Source organism: Momordica charantia, assembly GCF_013281855.1.
Source record: "Momordica charantia cultivar OHB3-1 chromosome 5 unlocalized genomic scaffold, Mcharantia_2.0 BLBB01000005.1, whole genome shotgun sequence".
Classification (NCBI taxonomy): Eukaryota; Viridiplantae; Streptophyta; class Magnoliopsida; order Cucurbitales; family Cucurbitaceae; genus Momordica; species Momordica charantia.
This window is the reverse complement of record NW_028275163.1, coordinates 18,239,593-18,267,555: the sequence shown is the minus strand read 5'-3', so window position 1 is coordinate 18,267,555 and position 27,963 is coordinate 18,239,593. Positions and strand designations below refer to the sequence as shown.

Genomic DNA, 27,963 nt, shown 5'->3' with positions numbered 1-27,963 from the left:
CGAAATTACGTAATTAAGGAAAAAAATGATTTCATAAACCGTTTACGAAAAAACGATTTCATAGATACCGAATTTAATTTAAAAGGAAAGTCAAAATTTCATAAATCTAAGCCAAGATTGCATAGATTTAATTTTAAAAAAGGATCAAAATTACGTAATTAAGGGAAAAAATGAAATTACACGAATCCTGGATCGGGTCTGGGATGCAGAATCTGGGACCAAGATTGCATTTTTATGCTATCTCGGTTCGGGATTGCACAATTCCGATGCTATCCCGGTTCTGGATTGCACAATCCCGTATGCTATCTTGGTCCGGGATTGTGCCCACTTCATCTAGAAATTGTAACCGTTTCTTCTTCTCCTTCCTTCGATCATCTCAAAACTACGCAACTGGTCGCAGAAGGTTATAAACCGTCGGGTGCAGCCGGCGGCATATTGCGGAAAGGTGATGTCAGCGACGACGCCTCTATCGCTGAAGATGGAGACTTTATGGCAGCGGTGCGTGAAGGCGGATATGGATTGGGCGATGTGCAGACGCAACACCATTTCTTACTATTTCTTAGTAGTGGTGTGAGTAGGGTTATTAGATGATCCAATTTGATATTCCTCCTTGCATAATTTTGGAATGATAGAAAGAAGTAGAAAAAGATTTTGCATATTTTTAACTTTAGGAATTGAAAGGGGAGGAAAAATGTTGATTGTGAGTAAAATCAATTTGAATTTTAAAGGTAATTCACCCAAAAAATTTAATAGTGGTCAAGTTTTCAATTGGAGGGGTCACAAATTAGTATTTTTTGAAATGAGGTCAAAAATTCAAATTGAATTAAATTAGGATGTATCAAAAATCCTAATTTTCGAGAAAAATTGGTTGAATTTGAGAGAATTTGGAGGGGGGAGAGTAGTCGTGTGGGGGAGGGAGAAAAAAAATTAAAGGAATTTTAGGGGATTTGGAGAGAGAAAAGGAGGGATCAATCGTAAAATTGAAGGATAAAATAGAGAGATAAAGTTTCTCCCTGTTGTGTCTTTTATTTATATATCGTATTGATCAAATCTGTACAAATCTTGTCATGTAATGATGTAAATTTGATTTTTCATAATAAACGATTAAATATTTAATATTTCATTATATAATTTTAATTTTTTTTTAAATATGTTTTTTCTATAAAATTTATAATTAAAAATTTTTTCGGTTCGTAATTGATTTTTCAAGTTTAAAGGTTAGATTTTTTAGATTTGTAATTGATAATTGTGAGGTTTATGGTGAGACAGAGGGAAGAAATAAAGATTCGGAAGAAATTTGTTTTTTTTGAATAATAAGAATATTTTAGTAATTTTATAAAGTAAAAAAATGAAAATACGTCAAAAAAAAAAAAAAAGAAAGAAAGAAAGAGAGGATCAAGAACGAGAGATTTTTGGCTAGTCATCGAAATTCAATTAAGAGGAACAAAAATCCCAATTTCTGAAAAATAAGGGGAGGTGGGTCACTAATTAGATTTTTTCGGAAGGAATCCAAAACTGGTTCTCGAAGGGAATCCCAATTTCCCAACAATCTCGGCATTTCATCGCTCGCTCTCTCTGGCACCCCATTTTGCACCATTCCGACCAAAAGCTTCTCTCTGCATATCGTCGAATTCGCCATATCCAAATGCTCCTCAAATTCCCATAATCAGTTGGTCAAGTGCAGCACAACTTCCAAGACTGAAACCCTAATCCAGAGGATGCCGACCTCAAATGCAGCAGCTGCAGTTTCCGGAGACTCGTTCATAACTACAATTGGGTCCAGCGTTGAAGATAGACCCCTCAAGGAATCGGGCGCCGCTCAATCTCAATCTTACGCCCAGAATGAAGTGCAAGAACTTGTAAAGTCTGGCAAACAAGACTCCTCTAGCCAACCGGGAGAAGCGCAGAGTTCTGTAGCAGTGTCTTCCGATCAAGATACCTTTGTTGAGCAGCAACTTGGGAAGAGCACTGCAACTGTGGATGAACTGCTCGTGCAGGGGAATGAAAAGTTCCAGGAGACAGAACCAAGTCGTGTAAATGATCAGAACAATGTTCCCCATGACGGCGTGTTTAAAATTGCTTGCTCGTCTTCTAGCAAATTCGGATCGCATGTTGGCGATACCAGGGACATTGACAGTGCTGTTCAGGATGCAGTGTTGAGGGAACAGGTATGCATGTTCAATATATTTCAGTTCTTCAAATCACTCATAATTTTGTATAGCTCTTGTTGTCTGCTTCACCTTTTATGGAAGACAACGAGATAAATTATTTTAGTTTTTCAAATGCTGTAATTAGTTTTTTTCCTAACAGGAACTTGCAACCCAAAATATTATTCGCAGCCAAAGGTGATAGTTCTTCATTTGTTTTTGAGCTGTTACAGTTCAAAATTAATAATGGAAACTGAATATATTTCCTTTTCCCAGGGAGTCCTTGGGTGCAGATGGACCTCCTAGCGAAAGATCAGATATCTTTTCAGAACGTTATGACCCAAGTACTCTTAAAGTATGTGATTTTCTACCTTCATTTCCATTCTTAAATTTTAATTAGCATGTTAAGGTTATCCATAAACTCAGTTGTATGTCATCATTACCACCACGGTCTCTACTTTTTACTTTCTTGGGAAACAAATGTCTTGTATTGAGTGTATGAATGTACAAAAAGGTGGACTAGGGTGGTGCATAACAATGAAAAGTTCGTAGCCCATTTATATAAGAACTTGGAGAAAATTATATATTGGATTAAATCAAACTGATGTACCATTACTAATTTGAATGCCTTTGAGCTCATCAAATTTGTCATTTTAGGTGCATATTTTTTGACCCATTGATTTAAAAATTTTTCGATGTGGTCTCCCCATTTCCTGCTTTCTTTTGAAACAAAATCCCATGTTTTCTCATCTGTGATTCAATTGTTGATCAAGAGTAACTAACCAATGTAATAGCTAGTCGAAACCTATTAACCAACCAAGGCTACATATGAGGTCCCATCCAACAAAATGATTAATGTCAAAATAGAAATAAGCAGGAAAAAGAAAGGAACACTGCAAAATATTACAGATTCGTAGAATTTGTTGCCCAAAGAGCAATAGTAGTCCAAAGAGAGCAACAAATACATGCTTTTTGCCAAAAATTGTCCAAAGTGGTCCTCCAATCTTGTTTCTTCTCCCTCGCTCTCCCTCTCTTCTAGCCAACAAGATATCCAACAGACGAGAAAAAGTTGTATTAGTTCAGAGTGTCATGGCCTTATTGAGATAGAACCTCAATCATTAGCAACCAAAGGTTCTCAACATGGTTGGAATATGAAGTTTCCAATAAGTTTTCCTAGTGAATAGAAATTATTAACAGTGAATAGAAAGATTCTTAGTAGAAAAAAAGATCAGTGAGGAGAAAGATTACTCAAATCCTCTGTAATTATCTCACATCAGTCTTGGTCCTAATTACCTCACGGAAAATACATCTTTAAGAATTGAGAGCCATGAATGGATATCTTCTTTATCTTTGCACTTTTTCATAATTGTTGATATTGCATGACACCGTTGTCCGCACAAAGACTTATTAATTGTTATCAGGTTTCAGCCTTGTGACTTTAATGTTTTTTTCTTCATGAATATTATTTCAGGAGCATCTTTTGAAGATTACTTCTGATCATCGTGCTGAAATGGCTATGAAAAGAGGAAAGTCAAACCTTCCAGAAGAAGGTTGGTACTTTGTTATGTGGCTTCCTTGTCCTATTGAAGCTTTTGTCCTTCACTTGCTTCTGCAGTGGCTCAATGATAATGATGTTTTTGTACATTTTGGTAAAGATATTAATTGTTGAATGAGAAGAGTTTATATTGGTTGCACAGAGTTAGAGTTATTGATTATAGAAGTGCTTAGGTCTTTGAGAGAAAGAATTGAACAGGAAGAATTGAACTTTGGGGACAGTTTATCAGAATTAATTGATGCACATTGTATTTTCTTGACGAGAGGAAACGTTAACTGTGAAATGGCATCTATGTTCCATCAAAATTTGCTTCTTTTGTTCCATGCGTCTGATTTTAGAATGTGATGGTGATTCCATTGAGTTAGATTATTCTAATAATTATCATCATCGTTATAACTATTTTTCATTCTCTTTTCTTAAACTAGAGTCAATTTTGAGAAGAAATAAAATTATTTATCTTCTTTGAAGGTAAAATGTTAGGTCACCTTAAGTAGAGGTGAGACACGTTACTAAATAAGGAAACTAGACAAAAATCTACTCATTACCAAATCAGCCTTGGCCAAAACAACCGTCCAAAATTTACGACGGTCCTTGGGCTGGCATATCTAAGTGCATTAACAACATAAAGAATAGAGTCCATTGTAAAATTGGCAATGGTAGATTGGCTAGCTTCTGGTACGACAGATGGACCTCTAACACCCCCTTGGTTGAGCTTTTCCTCCGTTTCCCCTCGCTCTCTACAAAGAAAGATGCTAAGGTTAGCGATATGTGGGATCAACCCACAGCTTCATGGAATCACCATTTCCGCAGATCGCTCAAAGATGAAGAACTGGAAGAATGGATTGACCTTGAGCACAAAATCTCGGCAATTCATCTCTCTCACAGGGAAGACAAATGGATTTGGCCTATGGACCCCACTCAAACCTATACGGTTAAATCCCTCTTAAAGCACCTCACAGCTGTGCTGTCTTTTGAAATTATTTGGGCAGAAAATACCCCAAAAAAGTAAAATTCTTTTGTTGGGAGCTTAGTCATGAAGCTATCAACACCCAAGATAGGTTACAGAGGTGTCTTCCAATGATGGCTTTATCTCCAAATGGGTGCATAATGTGCCTCAAGGAAGCAGAAACCCAAAACCATCTCATTGTCACTTGCGAATTTGCTCACAGCTTTTGGAGTCTCATCATTGAAACTTTCGATTGGCAAATCCCTCTTCATGCAAATATAAACTCTCTGTTACAAGTAACTTTGGGGGGACATCCTTTAAAAAAAAAACAAGATGATTATGTGGTCCCTATTTATCAGAGCTTTTCTTTGGAATCTTTGGAGAGAGGAATAGCAGAAGTTTCAACAAGTCCCAGCCGTTTGCCAACATTTTTGATGGGGTTTTGGTTACAGCTCTTAGCTGGTGTAAAAGCTATTTTCCTTCTTTCTCTAGCTATAGTCTAAATGACCTTTTAAGGAATTGGAGAGATCTTTTGTAACTCCTTTCCTTTTTGTATATTTCATCAATGAAATATGTGTTCCTCATTAAAAAAAAAAATATATAAAAGGAAAAACAATTAATTTTATTTTATTTTTTTGATAAGAAACAAAACTTTCATTATCAAAAGAGAGTAGTACAAAAAGAGTGGGAGATGAGGTATCCCCACATGCCAAAGAAGGTTAAAAAAAGCCTCCCAATTGGCAAAGATTGTGTCACACCATAGCTACAAAACAATCTAGATAACGAGGTCCACGAAGAGGCAAAAATTTTGACAAGGTCCCAAAAAGCATGCACGTTCATTTCTTTGTCATGAAAAACCCGTTGATTCCTCTCGTGCCATATTCTCCAAAGGATACTCGCCACTGCATTTGACCATAAAGTGAATGCTTGACCCTTGAACTGAGTCCCCCAAAGAAGTTGTCTTAAGGCTTCACCCGCACTCTTAGGAAATACCCAATTAATGTTGAATGTCTCCATGAGCTTCTCCCAGCTATTAGCACTGTAAGGGCACGTAAAGAATAGGTGCATTTGGTCTTCTGCACTCAATTTGCACATACTACACCAATTCGGGGATATTTGCCAGTTTGGACAACTTTTTTGCAATCTAGTACAAGTTTGTAGTCGTTCTCTAGCAAAAATCCACAAGAAGGTCTTCACTTTTTTAGGAATTTCCAGCTTCCAAACAGCACTACTACCAAAGGCATCCAACTCCTGATGCCTTATTAGTTTCGGGACTAGGGATTTAACAGAGAATATACCACTATTCTCAAGCCCCCACGCCATGGAGTCCTTCTCTCTTGAGAGTGTGCAATTTCGCTGGATAACTTCAACCATTCCTCAATTTCCAGGTCCGATAAGTTTCTTCTGAAGCATAAGTTCCAACCTCTTTGCTCAACTAACCAACATTGAGCTATCGTGAATTCTTTAGAGTTAGCCACTCTAAAAAATCTTGGAAAGGCATCTGAGATTGGGGTGTTTGAGGTCTTTCCAAAATTGAATTTTTCCCCTGTCGCCCACCTTGAAATTGTACCATTCTTCTGCCTCTTTACAGCCATGAATTATAGTAACCCAGGGGCCTTTAAATCTAAATCTGCCTTTAGGATGTGGCCACCATTCATGAGGAAGATACCCAAATTTTCTAGCAATAACATTTCTCCACAGCGAGCTTTCCTCCGTTAGGAAGCACCAACTTCACTTAGCCAAAAGAACTGTATTTCTAGCTTCTAGGTTACCTAAACCGATGCCTCCCATGCTTATAGGCAGAGCAGTCACTTTCCATGAAATTGGGTTGGGACCTCCATCCTGTTTTCCTCCTTTCCAAAAGAAATTTCTGATTAAATTCTCCATCCTTGTAATGATTTGTTTTGGGCATTTAAAAATAGAGAAGAAGTGCAGGGGAATACTTGTCAGCACTGAGTTAATCAAAGTTACTCTACCTCTCGAGATGAAAGGATTTCCATCTAGCTAGCTTCCTCTCCATTTTCTCCACTATTAGCTCCCAAAAGGCACATTTACTCTGGATATGGAGATCGCTGTCCCCTACCGTGAGACCTTCCAACCAGCCTTCTCTAGAGCCTTTGTCCAGCATCCTAATTCCTACTCATCACGTTAACCACTAGAACAAACAGGAACGGGGCAAGCGGGTCCCCTTGCCTCAAAGCTCTTTGAGCTTTAAACTTCGCCTTGGCCTTCCATTAATAATAACAAAAAAAGAGGTGTTCGTTATGCATCCTTTTATCCACGAGATCCAATGTTTGAAAAAGCCCACCTAGGCACGCACAGGCGCTAAGCGCAGCCTCCATGCCTCGCCTTGAATAAGCGAGGCGATTTTAATGAAGCACGCACCTCAATTGAAGCCCCGAAGCGCAAAAGCGTGCACTTCTTTAATAAAATATTAAAAAAAAATGAAGCCCTAAAAGGCATAAAATCTTGCGTTTTGGGTTTTTGTTTTTTTAAAACTCAATGCTGCTGTTTGGAGTTGTTAGAGTATAGATATTAGTATATTTTATATTCTTGTATTAATATTAATCTGTCTTTTACCTTCTCCTTATAGGATTAGGTCAACCTTGTATATTTGTCTATATATATAGACTTTAATAATGAGAATACATCACATTGGATTCTCTCCAACCTTAGTCTCTACATGGTATCAGAGCTCTAGGTTTCTTCTAAAATTTTTGTGCCCATTAGGGTTTTGTGCCCATTAGGGTTTTGATGCCCATTAGGGTTTTGTGCCCATTAGGGTTTGTCCCTTAGGGTTTTGTTCATTGCTATCCAACTCAACTCACTACTGCCGCTGCCGCCGACCGCCGCTGTTTGCTGATTCGCCAGCGCTATTGTTTTCCGATTGCTGTTCATGGGTTTCGTCTCGCCGCCAATCGCCGTCGCCGTCGCCGTGTGCTTTTGTCACTGCAAGTCGCCACCCGTCGCCTTCGCCCCTCTGGTTGTCGTGGGTTAGCACTTAGGGTTTCTGGTTTCAGAAAATACCTAATCCGGTTTGGTTCCAGCAGTTTGATTCATCTGTTTTGTTTGGTTCGGGTGGTTTGGTCTGGTTCTGTCGTTTTGTTCAAATAAGTTCGTTAGTTTGTTATGGTTGAGAAGAAACCAATCGTAACTTCTAAGGTGATCCCAATGATATCAAAAATAACAGAACACAAGTTGAATGAAGCACGAATAGATTATTTGTCTAACAAGTTGGGCATGTTTAATATATATGCACCAACTTGAGGGGGAGTGTTAGAGTATAGATATTAGTATATTTTATATTCTTGTATTAATATTAATTTGTCCTTTACCTTCTCCTTATAGGATTAGGTCAACCTTGTATATTTGTCTATATATATAGACTTTAATAATGAGAATACATCACATTGGATTCTCTCCAACCTTAGTCTCTACAGGAGTAAAAACACAGAGGCAGAAGATGGAAAGATTATATTGTTCTTTTTTTTTTTTGGGAAAAGATCTCAAAAGTCAATAATATTTCATGATTTTTTCCCAACATTTACCCATTTGGTCATTTCTTCTTCTCTTCCTTCACATGCATGAAAAAGAAATTCAGTCTTCAATAAAATAGACCTCCAGCCATAGCAAGTCTATTGTCTCGAGTTTCCTCTCTTGATTTTTCTCTGCAATTTTTCCATTCCATCCCTTAGCAAGAAATCAGACAACAGGCCTCCAATACAACACCAACGTAACCTCTCTTTCTCTCTCCTTTTTTCAATTTTTATTTCTCAAGCAATCTTCTTTCTTCAATTTTTATTAATCAAACAGTAGCTCTCTCCTCAATTTTTATTTCTCAAACAGTAGAGTAGGCTCTCTCCTCTATTTTCATTTCTCAATCGGTAGGCTCTCCCTTTTTTCAAATTCTCCAATCGACCGTCTGCCTCTCTATTTTTTCCTCTCTCTCATTTTATCTCCTTTTCTCTCTCTCAAACAGCTCTGTCTCCCTCTAAAACAGTAAGCTTTTTGTCCCTCTTTTTCTCTTTTTCTCTTTCTAAAACAGAACGTTAGAATTTCATTTTTTTTCTAACCATTGATTACAATTTAGATGTCTAACGAAGGCCCAAGAAAAGATCCGGCATGGACGTATGCTAGTTTGGCAAATCCTCAAGATATGACTACATTTATTTGTAGTTTTTGTTCCAAAATAACAAAAGGAGGAGTTTATAGGGTGAAACATCTTGTTGGCCGTTGTATTTAATACAACGGCATGCAAGAAATGTCCGAATCGTGTGAAGGAAGAAGTTAAGGAACACATGTCAAAGAAAAAGGAGATCAAAGAACAAAGAAATCTTATACTTGATATTGATGACCAACGTTTTGGTATGGATAATGAAGATGAGGATGATTTGATTATGACTAGTTCGAGTGAGAGGTTGTCTTCAAGTCAAAGACCAAATTTAGACCCTAAGAAGCCAAGATAGAAGGTGAATCGAAAGAATGAGAAAGGCAAACAAACTACGCTCAATGAAGCCTACAAAAAGGAAATGAGGGAGCGCACAGTACAAGAATTGTGCGATGGTTTTATGATTCCGGAATTCCTTTAAGTGCTTGCAATTATGAAAGCTTTGCTTATATGCTTGAAGCAATAGGACAATACGACCTTGGATTAAAAGTACCATCTTATTATGAGCTTAGAGTGCTGTTGTTGAAAAAAAAGAGTTAGTAGTGACACATGAGTTGATGAAGAGTCACAAGAAAGAGTGAGCCAAGATTGGATGCACTATCATGGCTGATGAATGAACGGATGATGGACGGATAGGAGACAGAGGACATTAATTAACTTTTTAGTTAATAGTAAAAAAGGCACAATGTTTATTGAGTCCATTAGATAGGAGAGAGAGGACATTAATTAACTTTTTAGTTAATAGTCAAAAAGGCACCATGTTTATTGAGTCCATTACTGCTTCGTCTTATGTAAAGAATGGAAAGAAAATGTTTGAGCTACTCGATGATTTTGTTGAGCGCATTGGAGAAGCCAATGTCGCACATGTCGTTACTTATAGTGCTTCAGCAAATGTAATGGCGGGTAAGAAATCAAATTCCTTGCTTCTCTTCAAATTAGTCTTATGTTAAAAATTTCAAGTAGCCTAATATGTTTTCTTCTTATGTTATTTTGTTACTAGGGAGATTATTAGAAGCAAAACGACCAAATTTATTTTGGTCGCCACGTGCTCCTCATTGCTTGGACTTGATGTTGGAGGATATATTCAAGATCTCAAATATCCGCAACACATTGAAAAGAGGCATGAAGATCAATAATTTTATTTTTCTTCGCCTAGGATTGTTAAATATGATGAGGCAATTTACGAATCAAAAAGAGTTAGTTAGGCCAGCTAAGACTCGCTTTGCCACAGCTTGCATAACATTATCAAGCATACATCATTAGAAGAATAACTTGAGGAAGGTGTTTACTTCTGATTAGTGGAAGAATAGCAAATGGAGCAAGGAACATCAAGGCAAGCAAGTTGTTCACACAATATTGTATTCCAAAATGATGCCATCAATATTGTCTGAACAACTCGCTTGCCTAGTTATTCTTCTAATGATGTATGCTTGATAATGTTATGCAAGCTGTGGCAAAGCGAGACTTAGCTGACCTAACTAACTCTTTTTGATTCGTAAATCGCCTCATCATATTTAACAATCCTGGTCGAACATAAATAAACCTACTGATCTCCATGCCTCTTTTCAGTGTGTTGCGGATATTTGAGATCTTGAATATGTCCTCCAACATCAAGTCCAAGCAATGCGCAACACATGACAACACATGATGACCAAAATAAATTTGGTCGTTTTGCTTCTAATAATCTCCCTAGTAATAAAATAACATAAAAGAGATCATATTAGGCTCCTTGAAATTTTTAATATAAGACTAATTTGAAGAGAAGCAAGGAATTTGATTTCTCACCTGCCATTACATTTGCTGAAGCACTATCAGTAATGACAGGTGCGACGTTGCCTTTTCCAATGCGCTCAACAAAATCATTGAGTAGCTCAAACATTTTCTTTCCATTCTTTACCTAAGATGAAACATCAATGGACTCAATAAACTTTGTGCCTCTAGGACTATTAACTAGAAAGTTAATTAATGTCCTCTCTCTCTCTTATCTGTCCATCCATCGACCATGATAGTACATCCAACCTTGGCCCACTCTTTTCTCAATTCATGTGCCGTTGATAACTCTTTTTTCAACAACGGCACTCTAAACTCATAATAAGATGGTACTTTTAATCCAGGGCCGAATTGTCCTATTGCTTCAATGAAGCAAAGCTTTCATAATTGCAAGCATTTAAAGGAATAGCGGAATCATAAAACCATCGTGCAATTCTTTGTACTGTGCGCTCCCTCATTGTCTTTTTGTAGGCTCCATTTAGTGTTGTTTGTTTGCCTTTCTCATTCTTTCGATTCAGAACTACTGTCTCTGGATTAGGAGTAAAAAATGCATCGATCGGACCATTCTGTCTTGGCTTCAAAGGGTCTAAATTTGGCCTTTGACTGGAAGACAACCTTTTACTCGACCTAGTTATAATCAAATCATCCTTATCTTCATCATCCATATTGAAATCTTGGTTATCAATATCGGGTATAAGATTTCTTCGTTCTTTGATCAAGAGAGGGCTGTTTTAGAGAGAACCTGAGAAAGAAAGTAAAAAATAGAGAGAGCAAGAGCTTACTGTTGGATTGGTTGATTGGAGAATTTGAAAGAAGGGAGAGCTACTGTTTGATTAATAAAAATTGAAAGAAGATTGTTTGAGAAATAGAAATTGAAGAAAGGAGAGAGAAAGAGAGCTTCCGTTGGTGTTGGAGGCCTGCTGTCGAATTGCTTGCTAAGGGATGAAAAAATTGCAGAGGAAAATCGAGAGAGGCAGAGTAGAGCTGCTATGGCTGGAGTTGCTATGTCTGGAGGTTTAGTTTAGTGAAGAAGACTGTATTCTTTTTCGTGCATGTGAAAGAAGAGAAGAAACGCCAAATGGGTAACTGGAGAGAAAGAAAATCGTGAAATATTATTGACTTTTGAGATCCTTTCCAAGAAAAAGACAAAAACAATAAAATATTTCCATCTTCTGCCATCTGTGTTTTACATAAAAACGGCAGCATTGGGGTTTTCAAAAAACAAACCCTAAACACAAGATTTTATGCATTTAGGGCTTTAGTTTTTTATTTTTATATTTTTTATTAAAGAAGCCCACGTTATTGCGTTTCAGGGCTTCATTTGCGCGCCTCATTAAAATCACCTCACCTAGACGCTCCTTTTTAATCACTGTTCCTCGGAGTATTAGACTAGTTTATCGACAAGTCAACTCTTTGATCTTCATTTCTTTGATTTAATTACCGTACGTAGAGGTGAGATGTATTACTAGATAAATAAACTAGGATAATAATCTACTAAGCTGGGAGGCAATGGTTAGTCACTTGTGGTGTGAGGAGTCTCGATCTTGGACTCTTAGATCGAGGAGGAATCTTACAGATGAAGAGGTTGAGGAGTGGTCCACTTTGCTGCAAGTTTTATCCCCACTAAGGCCATCCATGAGACAAGACTATAGAGTTTGGAGTTTAAGTAGTGGTGGGAGTTTTACGGTGAAATCTTTGATGGATAATCTTACGGAGCAGTGTAGTGTGCTTCCCGATGAGTTCATCCCATGTTTATGGAGTTCAAAAGTCCCCAAAAAAGTGAAGGTTTTTATTTGGATCCTCGTCCAAGAGAAGTTAAATACATGCAATACATTGCAAGCTAAAAGGCCGAATCTGGCCTCATCTCCTGGTTCGTGCCTTTTATGTAAAGGAGAGATGGAATCTCATGCCTGTATCTTTTTCTTTTGTGAGTTTACTGCAACAGTGTGGTCCTTAGCACTCAGAGTTTGGGTTGAGTTGGTGCTTTCCAGCTGTAAAGAGGCCTTTTTTCAGCTGTTTTTTGGTTCTCCTAAAAAAGAAGTACTCGTTATCTGACGTAATGTAGTGGTAGTCACGGTTTGGAGGATGTGGTATGAAAGGAATGAAAGAATCTTCAAAGGCAAAGAAAACTCTATAATTTGCTATTGGGAAGTTGTTCATACTTTTGCTTCTTGGTGCCTTATTAGCAAGTTGTTTTGTAATTATAGCTTCATGAGTCTTTAACGCCAATTGTAATTATTTAGTAAAAATACATGAAATCAACAGTTGGAATAGTGGTTAACAATTGGAATGCTAAAAAAAATGTGCGCCTGAGCTTGGTAAGAAATAGGGACAAACTTTTGAGTCAAAAGTGTCCATTTCAACGTTAATAGTTCAGGTCCGCCTTTAAGGTCAACTGATAGTTTTCTCACCATAATGATAGGGGCAAACTTTTTCTGGTTGAGTTTGTTGTAAGTTCTAGCTGGAAGATTAAATATCCATTTCCTGTCCAAAGGGGCCAAGGTAAATCAAAAGGATTTAAAGGGAATGAGTTCAAACTCCGTGATGGCCACCTACCTAGGAATTAATTTCCTATGTGTTTCCTTAACAACTTGTCCCGTGAGATTAGTCGAGGTGCGTTCAAGCTGACCCGGATACTCACAGATATAAAAAAACAAACGAGTATAGTTGGAAGATGACTGAAATATTGCATGCTTCAGTTCCTCCTTTTGGGTTTCAACTCATTTTGTTCAAAATATTCTCAATAATATTGTTTATTGAAAATTCAGGATTTCACTTATGTTTCCTTTTGTTCTTGTTCTTTTCCTTGTGTGGCTTGTAGCTCTTATTTTTGTGCAACTCCCTTGACGCCAGCTGGAGAACCTTTGTTAACTTCTTGGCATTATTTACGTTATTTCATTTACATCATTGAATTTTTTTCTCTAAAAGAACCTTTTCTGGCCACTCACATTAATTTTTTTTGGAAGTGCAAAGACCAGTTTGCACTAACTAAAAAAATCAGCAGATCTATGACTATTCTTTTGTCATTGATACTGTGATACATTGTTATTCTATGTTGGAAAAACTAAAAAACTCAACATATATGTGAGTGTTCTTATTTTACCCTTTCAAAGAGATAATATCTTTTTGTCATGTGACATGTCAGGGAACTTGGAAATTGGAAATGGTTATGGCGTACCTGGTGGATGTGCTTTCTATGGTGCTTCAAAGCCTGGAATTGTAACCCCTGGTAAGAACTTTCTCCTTCTGCTTGACTTCTACTTTGATCTCCAAATTGGTTCATTTCATTCTTGTCATGCTTTCAGGAAATAATGCGATTGGCTGGAAAATCCAGGGACAGGTTACGGAAGCAGAACAAAACTCTGCTACTAAAGAATTGCCCGAGTACCTCAAGCAGAAGCTAAGAGCCAGGGGTATTCTTAAAGAAGATACACAAAAAAGAAATTCTGTAAGAACTGATATGCCAAACTTCCCAATACTTCTTTGTCCATCTTTTTCTCCTGTTTTAGTGATTATTGGAAATGATGTGTTTTAGTCTTCTATTTTATTTTGCCACAGACTAACTTGGCCCAGTTAACTAACATTTTTTTTTTCTCCCTGATGAGGAAGTACTTCCGTTTTTCTCCTTTCTTATTTTTATAAAACAGATTTACTATGCACCTAATATTTTGTCCAGATTTACAAATAGCCTTTCGTGTCATTTTTTGGATGTCTAGAATCTGACTTCTGATAGCATTTATAGTTAAACCGGCTTTTGCATATTCTTTATTCTTGTGCTTCTTTCTTAATCTTGTTGTGCAAACAATAACTGAACCTTAAATTACAGACAAATTCTGATGCTATTTCAAATCAACCAGTGCAAGGAGATAAGCTGCCTCGTGGATGGGTGTGTACTTTGTGCATTTTCTTTACCAATTATATATAATGTTCTCTTTCACTCTACAAGCTTATGTTAGAGTTACCTATTGCAACTTGCAAGTTAGGTTTACTTCATTTGATATCAATTGATGGGTGTTTATTATATAGAAGACAATGTTGGTTTAACTAATTTTTCTATGATGTACTTGATAAACAATTATACTAAACTTAATTCATTTTAATAAATCATACGTTTATATAATATTAGTTATGTTATATCCTGTAAACGTAGTGCTATAGTTGCAAAAATCATATTAATTCAGTATCAATTTTATCAATGTGATTATAGATTACAAAAGGTTATGCCAATGTCACACTAGTGGTGTTTGCTAAAGCAGTTAAGCCTGGGAAATGAAAGGACTTGGAAGAATGATGAAAAGCCACACTTATGGGGTTGAGGCAGCACTTGCCATGATAAGATTGTTTTTGTCATTTCCTTGTATCAAATAATGTTGTTGGCGAGGCGACCTTAGGATTTTGGGTTTGGTTCTTGTACTGGAAATATTATCGACTCCTAAAGGGTATATTTTGCCTTATGATTTGCAAAAGGAAAAAAACCCACGATACGGAGTATTGGCTGACCTTTAAAGTAAGTCCCCTTCACAAATTGATCAAAAGCTTCTGCAACATTTTTAGGGAATACCCAAGGCTTGAAAGAATTCAGCAGCTTTATCCATCAATCAGCAACAAAATCACATTCCAGGAAGAGATGCGTTTGATTTTCTTCACTATTTCTGCATAGCACACACACCAATTTGGGGATATAGACATTGAGGGGCATAATCTCTGAAGTACGAAGCGAAGATGTTCTTTTTTTCTGTGTAGACAGTTCTATTTTCTTCTTAACAATTTCAATAAAATATGAAGATGTTCTCAGACCTCTTCTTTATAAAATTGCATGTGTTTTCTGCATAGGTGGAGGCTAAAGACCCTGATAGTGGTGTTTTGTATTATTATAATGAAAGTACTGGGAAGAGTCAATGGGAAAGGCCCTCTGACTCCTCTTTTGATCTGCAACTTCCATCAGCTGTATCCCTTCCAGAAGATTGGATGGAGGCACTCGATGAAACAACAGGTTGGTAATGTATTTCTGATGCTTATATATCTCCCTCCATGTATGAGGAGAAAAGATGAGAAAGCTGAAGAAGTAGCAGCACCAGAATCCGTATCTTTTCACCTTTACCATACTTTCCTGAACGTGTATCATTTCTCCTAAAAATAGAAATAACGTATCTTTTAAAGGTTTCAAGTTGAGTAAGTGGCCTTCAATTCCCAGTCTCTTGTTTGGATTGGTAATGTAGCTATCAGGAAGACTCATTAAGTACATTAAATGAGACAGCATAAATATTTAAATCTCTGCATTTGACCTGATTTATCCATTAAAAAAAAAGCTGGGCCAGTTGATGTAGGTTTGACATTTGATCTTTAGTTGAATGATTTTCATTTGTTTGATGTGCGCCCCAGTTGGATGTGTTATCTTGAAAGAGGGGCAACGGGGATACGATCATAGGGTGTTGGTTAGAAGGTGACAGAGCAAGTTGTTAGAAGCACAGTAAGAAAGGGGAAGAGAGTAGAATAAGTTGTAATTGGGGCATGAAAGCGGAACGTCATGAAATTCAAGGATATTGTATTTAGGGAGAGTGATGAGGGTAAAGAAAATTTAAGGTTATTTTATAATCACATCGAATATCAATCCAAGTATCAGAAGGCTAAAATCAAAGGGTAATTTTTTGCCTTGTTGCATTAATACCAAGTCTTATTAAACCTACAACAGAAGGGGACATGGGATGCACGCACACAAATAACACAACACACAAACTGAAGGCTGCACACCAAGTCAAGTATGGGGAAATCCTATTTTTGAGAATTTCACTCATATTCTCTCCAAGGTGATACAAGTGTATGGAATGAACTGCTTGCACTAGTCATAAGCTGATCACCCTATTTATAGAGGAGATACTCCTTCACATTTCCCCCCACTATATGGTCCTTAAAGTACTTTAAGGAAGCAACTACCCACTACCTTACAATCTTGCCACTAACATTGTCTAGGTAGTTATTTAACTACTCCCGTTACATGCTGGTATTTCTCCATGTGACCCATGACTTTAGGGGACCATGAAGGTCCCCTTCACGTTCTTGTTGTAATTCGTGCTTTTCCTCGGTTCAGTGCAAACAAGTGATTAATTATAAATGTTCAGAAAAAAGTTGCTGAATAATATAATTTGCAGTTTTGTTCCCGTTGACAGCCTTTAATTTGATTGCAGGCCTTAAATACTACTACAATGTAAGAACCCACGTAACCCAGTGGGAGCATCCTGTTTCATCTCATCAGGGAACTTTGACACACTCGAATGGTAACGTTCCTGGGGTTTGGAACAACCAAACTTTTGAACAAAATAAATGCATCGCATGTGGAAGAGGAATGACCCTCATGCAGGGTTCTAGATACTGCAACAGTTATACATGGTAAATGATATATGCATATGCATATGCATGTCAACATGTGTGTGTCTATGTATGTATATGTATATGTATATTTATTTTGCTAAGAAAAGAAACAAAGGTCTTTTTTTAAGTAACTGGAAAGTATAAGAGAGGATGTACATAATAAAACTCATTTGATCAAAGAGGTATTGAGTTACATTTAGGGAAGTTTGAGAGTCCAAACCTCTCCCCTCCTACCAGTCTACTTTAGTCTAAGAAAAATAATGAATTCCTCCTCTCCAACTCACTGTTTTTTTTTTGGAACAAGGAACAACTTTTCATTGATATATGGATACAAACTCCCGAAGGAGCGAAAGAAAAAGGAAAAAAAAAGGTAATAAATGACAAGCTCAACGTAGAGCAATACAATTTGATTGGAAATCAGAAGTCACTAATGAAGAGGCTCGAAAGCAATAAATATTGAACACCAAGCTTCCTTAGAACACACTAGAAATGAATTTCGAGGAGAAACCACTGAGAAGGTACCAAAGCTCCAAAATTTGCAACAAAATCCAACAAAACAACCAAAAAAAACATTCACGAAACACCATCTTCATCAGAACCTCTCCAACTTATTAATCTCTACTACACTAACACATCCTTTTAGATTCTAACCAATAGACTTAGAGTCCCACGTATACATCCTACTCATCTGTGAGTACATCAATCCCCCCACGTGCTTCCTCTTGTACATGTTTATGGTTGGGGGCCTATTGTTGCATGCTTAGCCCAATGCTTAGGGCGTGGCATGCAAAAACTACATAAATACGTTTCTCCCAATTGACCACATTCATCTGACAGTCCATGCTTTTAGTTTGGCTGGGAGTGTTGGTCGTATTTGGTTTTAGTTGGGTTGTTTAAATTTATCTATTGGGAGTTATTTTGTAACTTCTATTGTAATTTTCATTTAATTAATAAAAACTTTTGTCTTTCCATGAAGAAGGTGGAATGGTGGGAGAATCAGATGATAAATAAAACCAACCTGTCACAATAATGTAGGAGCTCACCTTGAAAGAGTAGCCTTCTGGGGTGTTTCTTCCTGCCATATAGCTTGCTTAATACCCTGAAGCTCATGTTCACCATTGTTTTTTCTTTTTTTTTTCCTCACGATAAGAGGTGTATTAAGCCACCACTCACTAAGTTCCAGTGTATGTGGCATTCTCGAGAGTGTATTAGCAGCCTCGTTCTCTAGGTTGGTCCTGTATTGAATTGTAATTTTCTTATTTTTCCCCAGCAACCTGTCACTGATCAAGGAGAAATTTCAAGCTGTTCTAATCATTTTGCATAATTTTTTTTTGATATGAAACAAAAGTTACAAAACTTTCATGGAGAACAATGAAAAAGGTACAAAATACACCAAAAGGCCTAAAAAGGGCATACAAAAAGATAGCCCAGCAAGAGGAAGCCCCCTAAAGAAAAGGACTCCAATCCAAAAGAATAAGGCCAAGCGAATAATTACAAAAGAGATGAGAAATCGAGCCCCATAACGAAGTATTAAATCTAACAATGTCCCAAACATTGTCCACAGACTTTTCCACCCCCCTTAAACACTCTATGATTCCTCTCCAGCCAAATACCCCATAACATATCTAGAAAGCAAGCCTGCCACAGAAAACGATCCTTATCCCGAAAAGGGGGGAATAAGAGCACCTCCTCCATCATAGCCCTACAATCCCTGGCACAGACCCAAGAAATCCCGAAGCATAAAAAGAGACGATGCCAAAGATCCTGAGCAAACTGATGCCACTGTAAATGCCACTGTAAATTTTCTGTTTTGTCTAGAAAAAAGAAACAGTTGCCATTAGTTCAGGTTCATAAACCAGTTTACGTTGGGGTGTTGGGGTAAAGCTTGACTAAATTGGTAACTGGATGTTGATTTTGAATGACCCCAACACCAGACCCAAACACACCAATCCCCTAATTGAATGACTGAGAAATTGAGATGCCCTAGAACTGCCTGAAGTTCTGCTGCTGCATTCTTTAACCACCAAAAATGGTCTCTCTTGAGTTGTTGAGTTAATGGGAAGGCAATGGAGCGACAGTTAGATACGAATGCACTAGAGAGTTCCAAAGAAATATTGAGATATGCCTAGGAAAATTTGATACTCTCTCATCCTTCTAGATTACTCTACACTAAGCAAAAGTGTGACTTCCTTCTCCCCAACTTACTACTGTCCGTCCATTTAGATTCTGACTAAGGGCTTAGATATACAATTTATCCTCCATTAAGTACGTCAATTTTTCCCCCTCCTTCCTCTTATACACGTATATTAGACACAATCTGCCAACTAACAATATGGTCATTTCCCAACTGTTTTCTTACTGCAAGATTTTATTTGGATAAAACCTCACACTTCATTCTTCATTTTGTTGGTTTTGGTGTCTAAATGATCAGTGAGGCTTCTACAAGTTCAACCAATGGGAATTGGCAGGAGCAATCGTTTGAGCTAAACAAATGCATGGGATGTGGCGGTTGGGGGCTTGGCCTTGTGCAATCTTGGGGTTACTGCAATCATTGTACACGGTATGTTGATGTCTATATCATTCAGCACTATTAATCAGCATACCCTTGTACTTGGTGTGATTATTTCCAACTATTAACTGATGTGTGGGTCACGGTGGGTAGTTAGTAATTGTGCATTGTTGTTCTGTTAGTCTTGAAGATAGAACGAGCTTTATTCATATACCTAAATTTCCTAGGGAGAATAATATCATAAGGAAAATTTCAAGTTAGAAAGATGTGGTCCCTGTGAATCTTGAGTATATTAGAACTTGACCTGTATCATCTTATTTTATCCAATGCATCCACTTGGGATTTCCCTTTCTTGGGGATAGCAGTTGGTTTTCAAAATATGATAATTTTTAAGTCTGATAGGCTTGAAAACTTATTAGTTACTATATAATCGCTAACGTAATTTCAGGTGTCTGAAAACAAAAAACGCAAATGTGTTTTGGAACTTTGGAATTTTCTTTAACATTAATCCATTCATTAATAAGGCATATTGCAGGTGCAATTATTTTGAAGTAAAAAATTTGATAAAATTTGATATTTCTATGCCGTGTATAGTTTGTTAGCCCAAACCCTGGATAAATTCATTAAAAGTTATTTGTGCTTATCATGGAGTATGTACTGCTATTGTTTGACTATGAAAACTTTTACAATGGCTTTCAGAATTCTCAGGCTTCCCCAGTGTGAATACTTGCCAACCAGCAGTGTTAGTAATCAGCATCAGCAGAAGACCGAGAGTATCGATCACAGCGCTGATGCTTCCATTAAAAAGTCTGCTATGGATAGGTAATGGAATCATCTTCTGTGTTTTAGGATAAGAATTAAATCAGTTTGTTTATAATATCAATATCATATACAGATTCTAATTTTTGCAATATTTGGAGTTTGGTGGTTGTGCTCAAAACTTCTTTTTTTTTTCTTTAAAAAAATAAGGTTAGTGACAATATGTGTGGATAATGGTATTTAATAGTTATTTTCTCTTGGACCTATTTTTTAATTCAACTAAAGTTGTATTGAAAATTATGGGTTGTGAATAGGTATTTTACATGCAGAGAACTTCATCCTTATAATCTCTGCCTCTAACTAGTTTTCCGGCATCCTTGAGTGGCCTTTTCATCCTTCAACAATGCTCTTTATTGTGTGTGCTAGTTCTATCTATCCTCCTTTCTTCTCCCTTTTTACATTGCTGTGAGTCTGTGACACTAAAGAGCTAGGTTAGCATCATGGCGTTGGAAATTTTGTTTTAAGTGTTCCAGTGAGGTGAGTGTCATGGGGCTTGGTCAACCATTTGAGAAATCGTTCAATTCTTTTGTCTTGTAAAATAGCAAATAGCTGACTATAAGCTTGCCAAAAGTACCAAAGACTTGATTTGGCATAAACTCACTATTTGAGCATACATATTTATAAGTATTAAATGGCGAAAGGTTTTCTAACCTGGCTTATCATATCATTCTGAACCATCACCCAACATTTTCTCCCTCTATTGTCAATTTGTGAACTTTGGCCATGCAACCTTTTTGGTTTGATTTTTTCCAATTCAAAGAAGATTGTCTTTCTCATCTTGATTCATTAAAGAACTTGGTGTATCTGAAGTACTGATAAGGTTTTTTGAAGACACTGCAAAGCCACTTGATAGATGTTGGTGCAAACGGCATAAAAAAGGATTTGAACACTTCAATCTCTGACATGAGATAGGAATGACCTCTAAAATGAACATCTAAAGTTATCTTGAGCTATTTTTTTCAACAGCACAAAAGACGTGATAGGTGAGAGAGTCACCATTGGGAACAACTAATGAGTGAAAGCTAAGCTTAACAATTGATTAAAAAGAACTTTCCATGGTGGAGGAGATTGGCAATGAAATAAGGGACAAGGAGCCTGGTCTGGGGTCAGTTTTGGAAGAGGGGAAAGGAAAGTGGAGAGAGACGCCATAGTTCGAAGAGGGATAAAAAATTGGTTGGTAAGTTTGATAGAAATGAGGCCAAAGCGAGCTTAGCTCAGCGGTAATTGGCACATACCTTCAATCAACTTCGAATCCCCACACCCACATATTGTACTAAGAAATAAAAAAAGTTCGATAGGATTGAGGCATGGGCACACTTTATGGCATCTACTTGGTGTTATTTAGCTTAAATCTTTCTTTAATGGTTCACCGTTTGTAGTTTATTTGTCTTGGAGCTATTTTCTTGTGAGCTCATTTGATTGGGGTTCATATTGATTTTCCTTTAGTACTTTTCGTAGAATCAATGAAAAGCTTCGTTTGCGTTTAGAGAAAAATGTCTTCTCCATGCTTGCCATGTCTGACATTAAAGGAAAAAGTTATATTTATTATCGTGTATCCAACATGTGTCATCCTGTTCTGCTTTTTTGGATGCAGTGGATGCTAGTATGTTACCCTTACCACGGGAGTTCTCATGGTACATAGGTTTGTAGATAAAGTATCTTTGTCTACTAAGATATAGAATCAACCAATTATTTCTTTTTTTAATATGAAACAAATATTTCATTGATGGTATGAAATATACAAAAGGCCCCGAAGGCAATTACAAGAAAGCTCTCCAACTTGTCATAAGATCATTAAAAGAGTAATTGTTGAAAGGAGGTAGAAACATTTACACCAACCCAAGGCTAAAACAAAAATTCTATCAAAAAAGTTTCCAAAAGGGAGGGTTTTATCATTGAAAACCCGAAGATTCCTTTCTTTCTTTCCTTTTTTTTTTTTTTTTTTTGATAAGAAACAAAATATGTGTATTCAAAACAAGAAGGCCCCTAAAGGGGATACAAACAAAAGGCGGAGGGTAGAGCTAACCCTCCCCAAAGCTCTATACAATCACCGCTTTCCAATCTTGTGTAAGCAAAAGAAGATTGTAGTTACAAAAAACTTTCTTGTGTAGTAAAGTCCACCAAGAAGCTAGATACTTAATATTCACACAAAAAGAATCTAACAAAATCAACTTATCTTCAAAAAGCCGACTATTCCGTTCCTTCCATATCGATTATAATAGAGCCTTGGCCCCACAATTCCAAAGAACCCAAGCTTTGCCCTTGAGCTGCCTTCCTCCATAACCTTCAGCAATGAAATCCTCAATTCTTCTAGGAATACAGAGAAAGAAAGAGAGAAATCTAGCAAAGAAGCTATAAACCCTCAAAATTTGGAAACAAAAGGGCAATGGAGAAAAAGGTGGTCCACTATTTCATTGTTGCTCATACACATTGTGCACACAGAAGGAGAAAGAGTCCAATGAGGTAATTTCCTTTGAAGTTTCTCTGTGGTATTTACCCCTCTATAGAACAAAGTCCAAATGAAGAATTTTACCTTTGGGATTTTAAAATTCCATATCAAGCTTGTAGTAGCTGAATTAAGTTTAGGAGAAGGGGACGTGAGAGCCATGAAGGCTGAATTGACTGTGAAACGGCCGGATGGGTCCGCTTTCCACCATAAAATGTCCCTTCCATTTCTGATAGCTGCACCTTCTATTTTTCCAGTGAAGTTTGCCCATCTACTCACTTCCCTTTCAAAGAGATTCCTCCTGAAACCAAGATTCCAGGTTGAGGCCTTTACACACCAACAATCCGCAATGGACATACCTTTCTTGGAGGATAACGCAAACAAATCTGGGAAAGTGGTGGAAAGAGGGGCAGAATCAATCCATGAGTCCTCCCAAAATCTGACTTGGACCCCCGAGGATATTTTGAAGAAGGAGAACTTTTGAAAAGCTCTAAGGTTCCCTTGTATGTCCCTCCACGATCTACCAATGGAAGAACCACCCGAAGGTTTTGTCCACCAACCAAAAGACTCCACACCATAAATATTGGCTATCACTCGTCTCCAAAGGCTATCTCTTTCCATTGTGAACTGCCATAATCATTTCATTAATAGAGAATTGTTCCTTAGCCTCAAAGAACCAATTCCAATGCCCCCCTGTTTATGAGGCAAAGCCGACCAAGACCACTTCACCAAATTCCCCACCGATCTAGAAATCCCACCGTTCCATATGAAGTCCCGCATAAGCTTCTCCATAGACTTTATGACTGTCTCTGGAGCTTTGAGAATCGAAAAGAAGTATATGGGGATACTATTGAGGACCGACTGAGCAAGAGTAAGCCTACCACCCTTGGAAAGAAGCAAAGAACTCCATTTTTGGAGTCTTTTGTGCATTTTGTCCACCACCGGAGCCCAAAAAGTAGTGGTCTTGTGGTTCTCTCCGAGGGGGAAACCTAGATAATTAAAAGGGAAAGAATTCATCTTGTAGCCAAAAGAGGAAGTCCAGAAGCTAACCTCTGACCTTGTGCAATTAACACCAATCACAGCAGTTTTTGAGACATTCAGGGAAAGACCCGATGCCAATAAAAACACATGAATGAGACCCCACCAATTCTCCATTAATTGAGCTGAAAAGGGCAGAAAATAAGCACATCGTCGGCATATTGGAGGTGAGTCACCTCTAAGGAACTATTTCCAATATTGAAACCTTTGAGAATATTCCTCTCATTACAAAAGTGAATTAATCTACTCAACGCATCACCCACAATCGTGAAGAGAAAAGGGGAGAGGGGATCCCCTTGTCTTAAGCCCCTCTTGGCCTCAGAAAAGTTGGTAGAAGAAAGGCACCCCCTAATCCACCTACGCCACCGAACCCCAAACCCTTTTGCCTCCAGAACAACATCTAGGAGATCCCAGTCTACCTTATCACAAGCCTTTTCGAAATCAAGTTTGAGGAGAAAGCCTTTTTTCTTCGAGTTCTTCTACTGACTCACTGTCTTAGAAGCCACCATAATAGCATCAAGGATTTTCCGACCTTCTACAAAAGCTGCTTGGGCATCATGAATAATGCTAGGGAGCACTTGTTTCAAACGGGCAGTAAGCACCTTAGCAATAATTTTGTATAAAGAAGTGACCAGACTAATGGGCCTATAATCTTTGACTTTAAGAGGGTTTGAGTTTTTGGAAATCAAACAAATGTAGGCTTCGTTAGTCTTCTGGTTGACAATTCCCTTCTCGAAAAAATCGTGGAACACAGTAACCAAATCCGGTTTAATAATGTTTCAAGCCTTTTTCAAAAATTCATTGCTCATACCATCCGGACCCGGAGATTTAAGAGTGCCCAAATCTGCCACTGTCTGTCCTATCTCATCCGCTGTGAAAGGGTTTTCTAGAAGAGCCATATGGGAGTCTTGGAGGGGAACCCAATCCAAATTCTCAAATAGAAAGCCTCTGTCCATGGTGGTGGAGTACAAGGAGGAGAAATATCTCAAGAATTCTGATTCTATATCTTCCCATTTAGTCAAAGAGGTGCCCTGTTCAGTTTGAATTTCAGCTATGTAGGCTCGGTTTTTCTTGTATGCAATCCATCGGTGAAAGAAGTTCGTGTTCTCGTCTCCTTGCAGCCATTTTATTTTCCCTTTCTGCATCTACAATCTTTGCTCACTGAAAGTAGTTTCAATCAAGCACTCTTTTAGCCCCTGTCTTCTATTGAAATCATCTTCAGAGAGAGAATGAACTTCTTCCTCTCTATCCAAAGCATCTATGGCTTTCATAAGATCCATCTTCTTGAGGCCAATGGGGCCAAAAACCTCTCTGTTCCAGTTGGTGAGCACCCCTTTCAGACCTTGAAATTTCTTCATGAAACCATAACCCGGCAAAAAACAATCTAGAAGAATGGCTGGTTGCGAATGAATAGCTGTTGACCATCCAAAAGCCAAGAGAACACTGTTCCTAAAACGAGTGGCAAAAGGACAGAAAATAAAGAGGTGACCTTGTGTCTCTGATGCTCCAAAACAGAGGTGACAGTAGTGAGGGGAGAGTGATATGTAAGGGTGCTTCCTCTGTATCCTGTCATGTGTATTCAAAGCCCAATGGCTGAGCTCCTAGCAAAAAAATTTGATTTTCTTGGGACATTTTCCTTGCCATAGGCAAAGGTAAAGGGTGGGAGCCAATTGGTCAGGTTGAGTGTTGAGGAGATTGAAGGCAGATTTAGTGAACACTCCCGATGGTTCTAGGAATTATGATATGACCCAAACCATTAGAATAATATTGAAATATAAAGATAAAATAACTACTAATTTGTGGTACTTGGACCCTCCCCACTCTTGAATATTCTTACTCAAGCCTAAACCACACTAGACTCCCACACCCTATTTATAACAAAATCCCCCCAATACTCTTAATACCCTAATAATATTGCTAGTTTTATCCTAATAACAGTTGGAATTGTCTTAGCGCCAGTATCATTATATTTTCATGACTTAATATGTAGATACAAATCTATATGTACATGAATTATGGTTGTTGTTTATTATTAAATATACTTCATCGAACTTTTTGGTACACTTCTTTATGTATTTTCTTTTCCTAGTTTTTGTAATGTAAAGTTTACACTGCACGTCTTTCCGGGGAAGCGGATGCATTACTCTGTCCACAAATAGGGAAAGAGTAGATTATTAAGCTATAGAAAATGGATTGCCAGGTCCAAATGGAAACCTCCAATGGGGAAAGGTGGAAAACGAGAAAGTAGGAAGCGATCCTACAGCGAGGATGATGAATTGGATCCGATGGACCCTAGCTCCTATTCAGATGCTCCTCGTGGTGGCTGGTAGGTGTTCGAAAATTAGCTTTCTGGGTTTAATACTGATTGATTATCTAGGATTTCTGCCAATAAGGGGAGTGATGATAGTTAATTGTTTTATTTACTTTCCAGGGTTGTGGGTCTAAAAGGAGTACAACCTCGAGCAGCAGATACTACTGCTACAGTAAGTAGTAACTAATCATTTTGTTGAATTTTGAACTTCAAAGAACGATTAAGTTCGTACTTTAGGTTGCAACTAGTCCACCTGTATCTGGTGGAGAGTAAACTCAATGAAAAGTAAGAATATCTCAATTGCCTTTATTAAGAGAGGATCTCTATTTATAGGGAGATCTTAACCAACCAACTAACAAACTAATAGTAACTTGTAGTTACTACACAGTAAAAATGATGTTTTAAAAGAAATCCAGCTACAAGCTAAGCTTTAAGACTTAAAGCTATCCGAAAGGCCATACACGGCTACATCAGTATCTCATTTGTTATTTCATGTATGGAAATGTCACGTACAGCATATAAATACCAAAACTTCCCGTATACATTTGAATGCTCAACGTTTATGTTTTAGAATGCCAATACATTTTCCAAAAGACAAATTGCACACTGAACAGGAAATAATTGAAAATATTAACCATGCTTTCATGTTCATTTCTGTGATATTTTTCTAGCACGACACTTTGTTTTTTCTGCCAATCTTAAAACAGTTCTTTCACGATGCCACGAGTCTTCTCTATGACTTGTACTGATTCTATAGTCTGCAATGAACACAAGATAGTGGCTAGAACATGGGTTGTCCTCTTGTTCCTCTATCAAATCTTCATTGTGTAGGATCTTAGTTTTTTCCCCCCTCTTTGTAATGGAAATACTTTGCTGTGGATAATTGGTTCCCCTCATACATGGTGAAATTGGCAGGGTCCTCTATTTCAACAGCGGCCATACCCATCACCTGGAGCTGTTCTGAGGAAGAATGCCGAAATTGCTTCACAAACCAAGAAGGGAAGCTCTCACTATGCACCTATTTCCAAGAAAGGAGATGGGAGTGATGGCCTTGGTGATGCTGACTGATCTTCTACGATACAACAGCATGCCACGTGTTTCTCTAGCGCTGGAATGCGTTTTCCACATGAGATGCTGTGGACTTTTTTACCCCTATAGCCTTAACTTGAAGGTATGGATCAAATGAACGTGATTGCTGCTGACTTTTTGAAGGATTGGCCGTATGTTCAAGTGGGAGTCATTGAGGCATTTTAATGTGTCCTGTTTACATGTTCTTGGTTCTGTGTCACTTTTTCTACCCCTTTGTCTTTTTGCCGCCCCCTCTTGTACATATATATACTTCTATAAGAAAAAGTAAAATTTTGTGTAACTAACTACGTTGAGCTTGTGGGCCTTGGGGCGGGCGCGAGTGCCAAGAGGTGAGTAAAGCTCCGACTCCAAATTATCCACAAAAAAAAAAAAAAAAAATTACACTGCATTGAGCTTGGACGTAGGTTTGTTTATCACAACTTAAGAGCTTTCTAATCCTAGTAGTTATGTAAACTCAAAGCCTACTTTCTATATTACATTTTTGCTTTTACAAATTATAGATTCACGAGTCAAATATAGAGTTATGTAAACTTGAGTTTGTCAATTCTAAATTTCATAAATTCAGAAAGATTAGATTCATGAGATGAACATTCATCAATTTGAACAGGGGTGTGTTATTTGATTGCTTTTGGATGATCCAAGTGGGATTGCATTATTGGTGGTGGAATGTTGATAGAGAGTTAATATTTCAAATAGGAACAAGGAATGAAGTATTTTGTAATATTATTCTCTATATGACTGCATAGCAAGCCACCGTTGGCAATGGTAAACTTATCCCTATCTCTCATATTGGTTA

At 37.6% G+C, this 27,963-nt stretch overlaps 1 protein-coding gene and 2 pseudogenes across 5 annotated transcripts; 2 read left to right on the top strand and 1 right to left on the bottom strand.

Moving 5' to 3' along the window:
* The first annotated feature begins 1,426 nt into the window (after positions 1-1,426).
* LOC111021704 (WW domain-containing protein) lies at positions 1,427-27,749 on the top strand. 5 transcript variants are annotated; one of them, XM_088123911.1, is made up of 15 exons: positions 1,432-2,168; positions 2,311-2,345; positions 2,424-2,502; positions 3,619-3,697; positions 13,732-13,815; positions 13,892-14,034; positions 14,413-14,472; positions 15,420-15,579; positions 16,772-16,973; positions 17,260-17,325; positions 19,387-19,515; positions 20,173-20,286; positions 25,968-26,093; positions 26,199-26,250; positions 26,994-27,749. In XM_088123911.1, the coding sequence occupies exons 1-15, from the start codon at positions 1,719-1,721 to the stop codon at positions 27,144-27,146; spliced, it is 1,932 nt and encodes a 643-aa protein (XP_087980037.1). In that variant the 5' UTR covers positions 1,432-1,718; the 3' UTR covers positions 27,147-27,749. The 5 variants fall into 5 exon arrangements, with proteins under 5 accessions (XP_087980039.1, XP_087980037.1, XP_087980036.1 ...); XM_088123910.1 differs by having other exon boundaries at positions 1,436-2,168; positions 20,164-20,286; XM_088123912.1 differs by lacking the exon at positions 17,260-17,325 and having other exon boundaries at positions 1,437-2,168.
* Positions 8,947-10,210, top strand: LOC148211487 (uncharacterized; annotated as a pseudogene).
* LOC148211486 (uncharacterized) lies at positions 10,233-12,360 on the bottom strand (annotated as a pseudogene).
* Positions 27,750-27,963: the final 214 nt, after the last annotated feature.

Bases quoted from the DNA above. Each gene is read 5' to 3' on its own strand.
- LOC111021704 (XM_088123910.1), top strand. From the start codon at position 1,719: ATGCCGACCTCAAATGCAGCAGCTGCAGTTTCCGGAGACTCGTTCATA. The intron at 2,346-2,423 runs GTGATAGTTCTT...TCCTTTTCCCAG, and splicing joins AATATTATTCGCAGCCAAAG to GGAGTCCTTGGGTGCAGATG. The intron at 17,326-19,386 runs GTAATAAATGAC...CTAAATGATCAG, and splicing joins AAGAAAAAGGAAAAAAAAAG to TGAGGCTTCTACAAGTTCAA.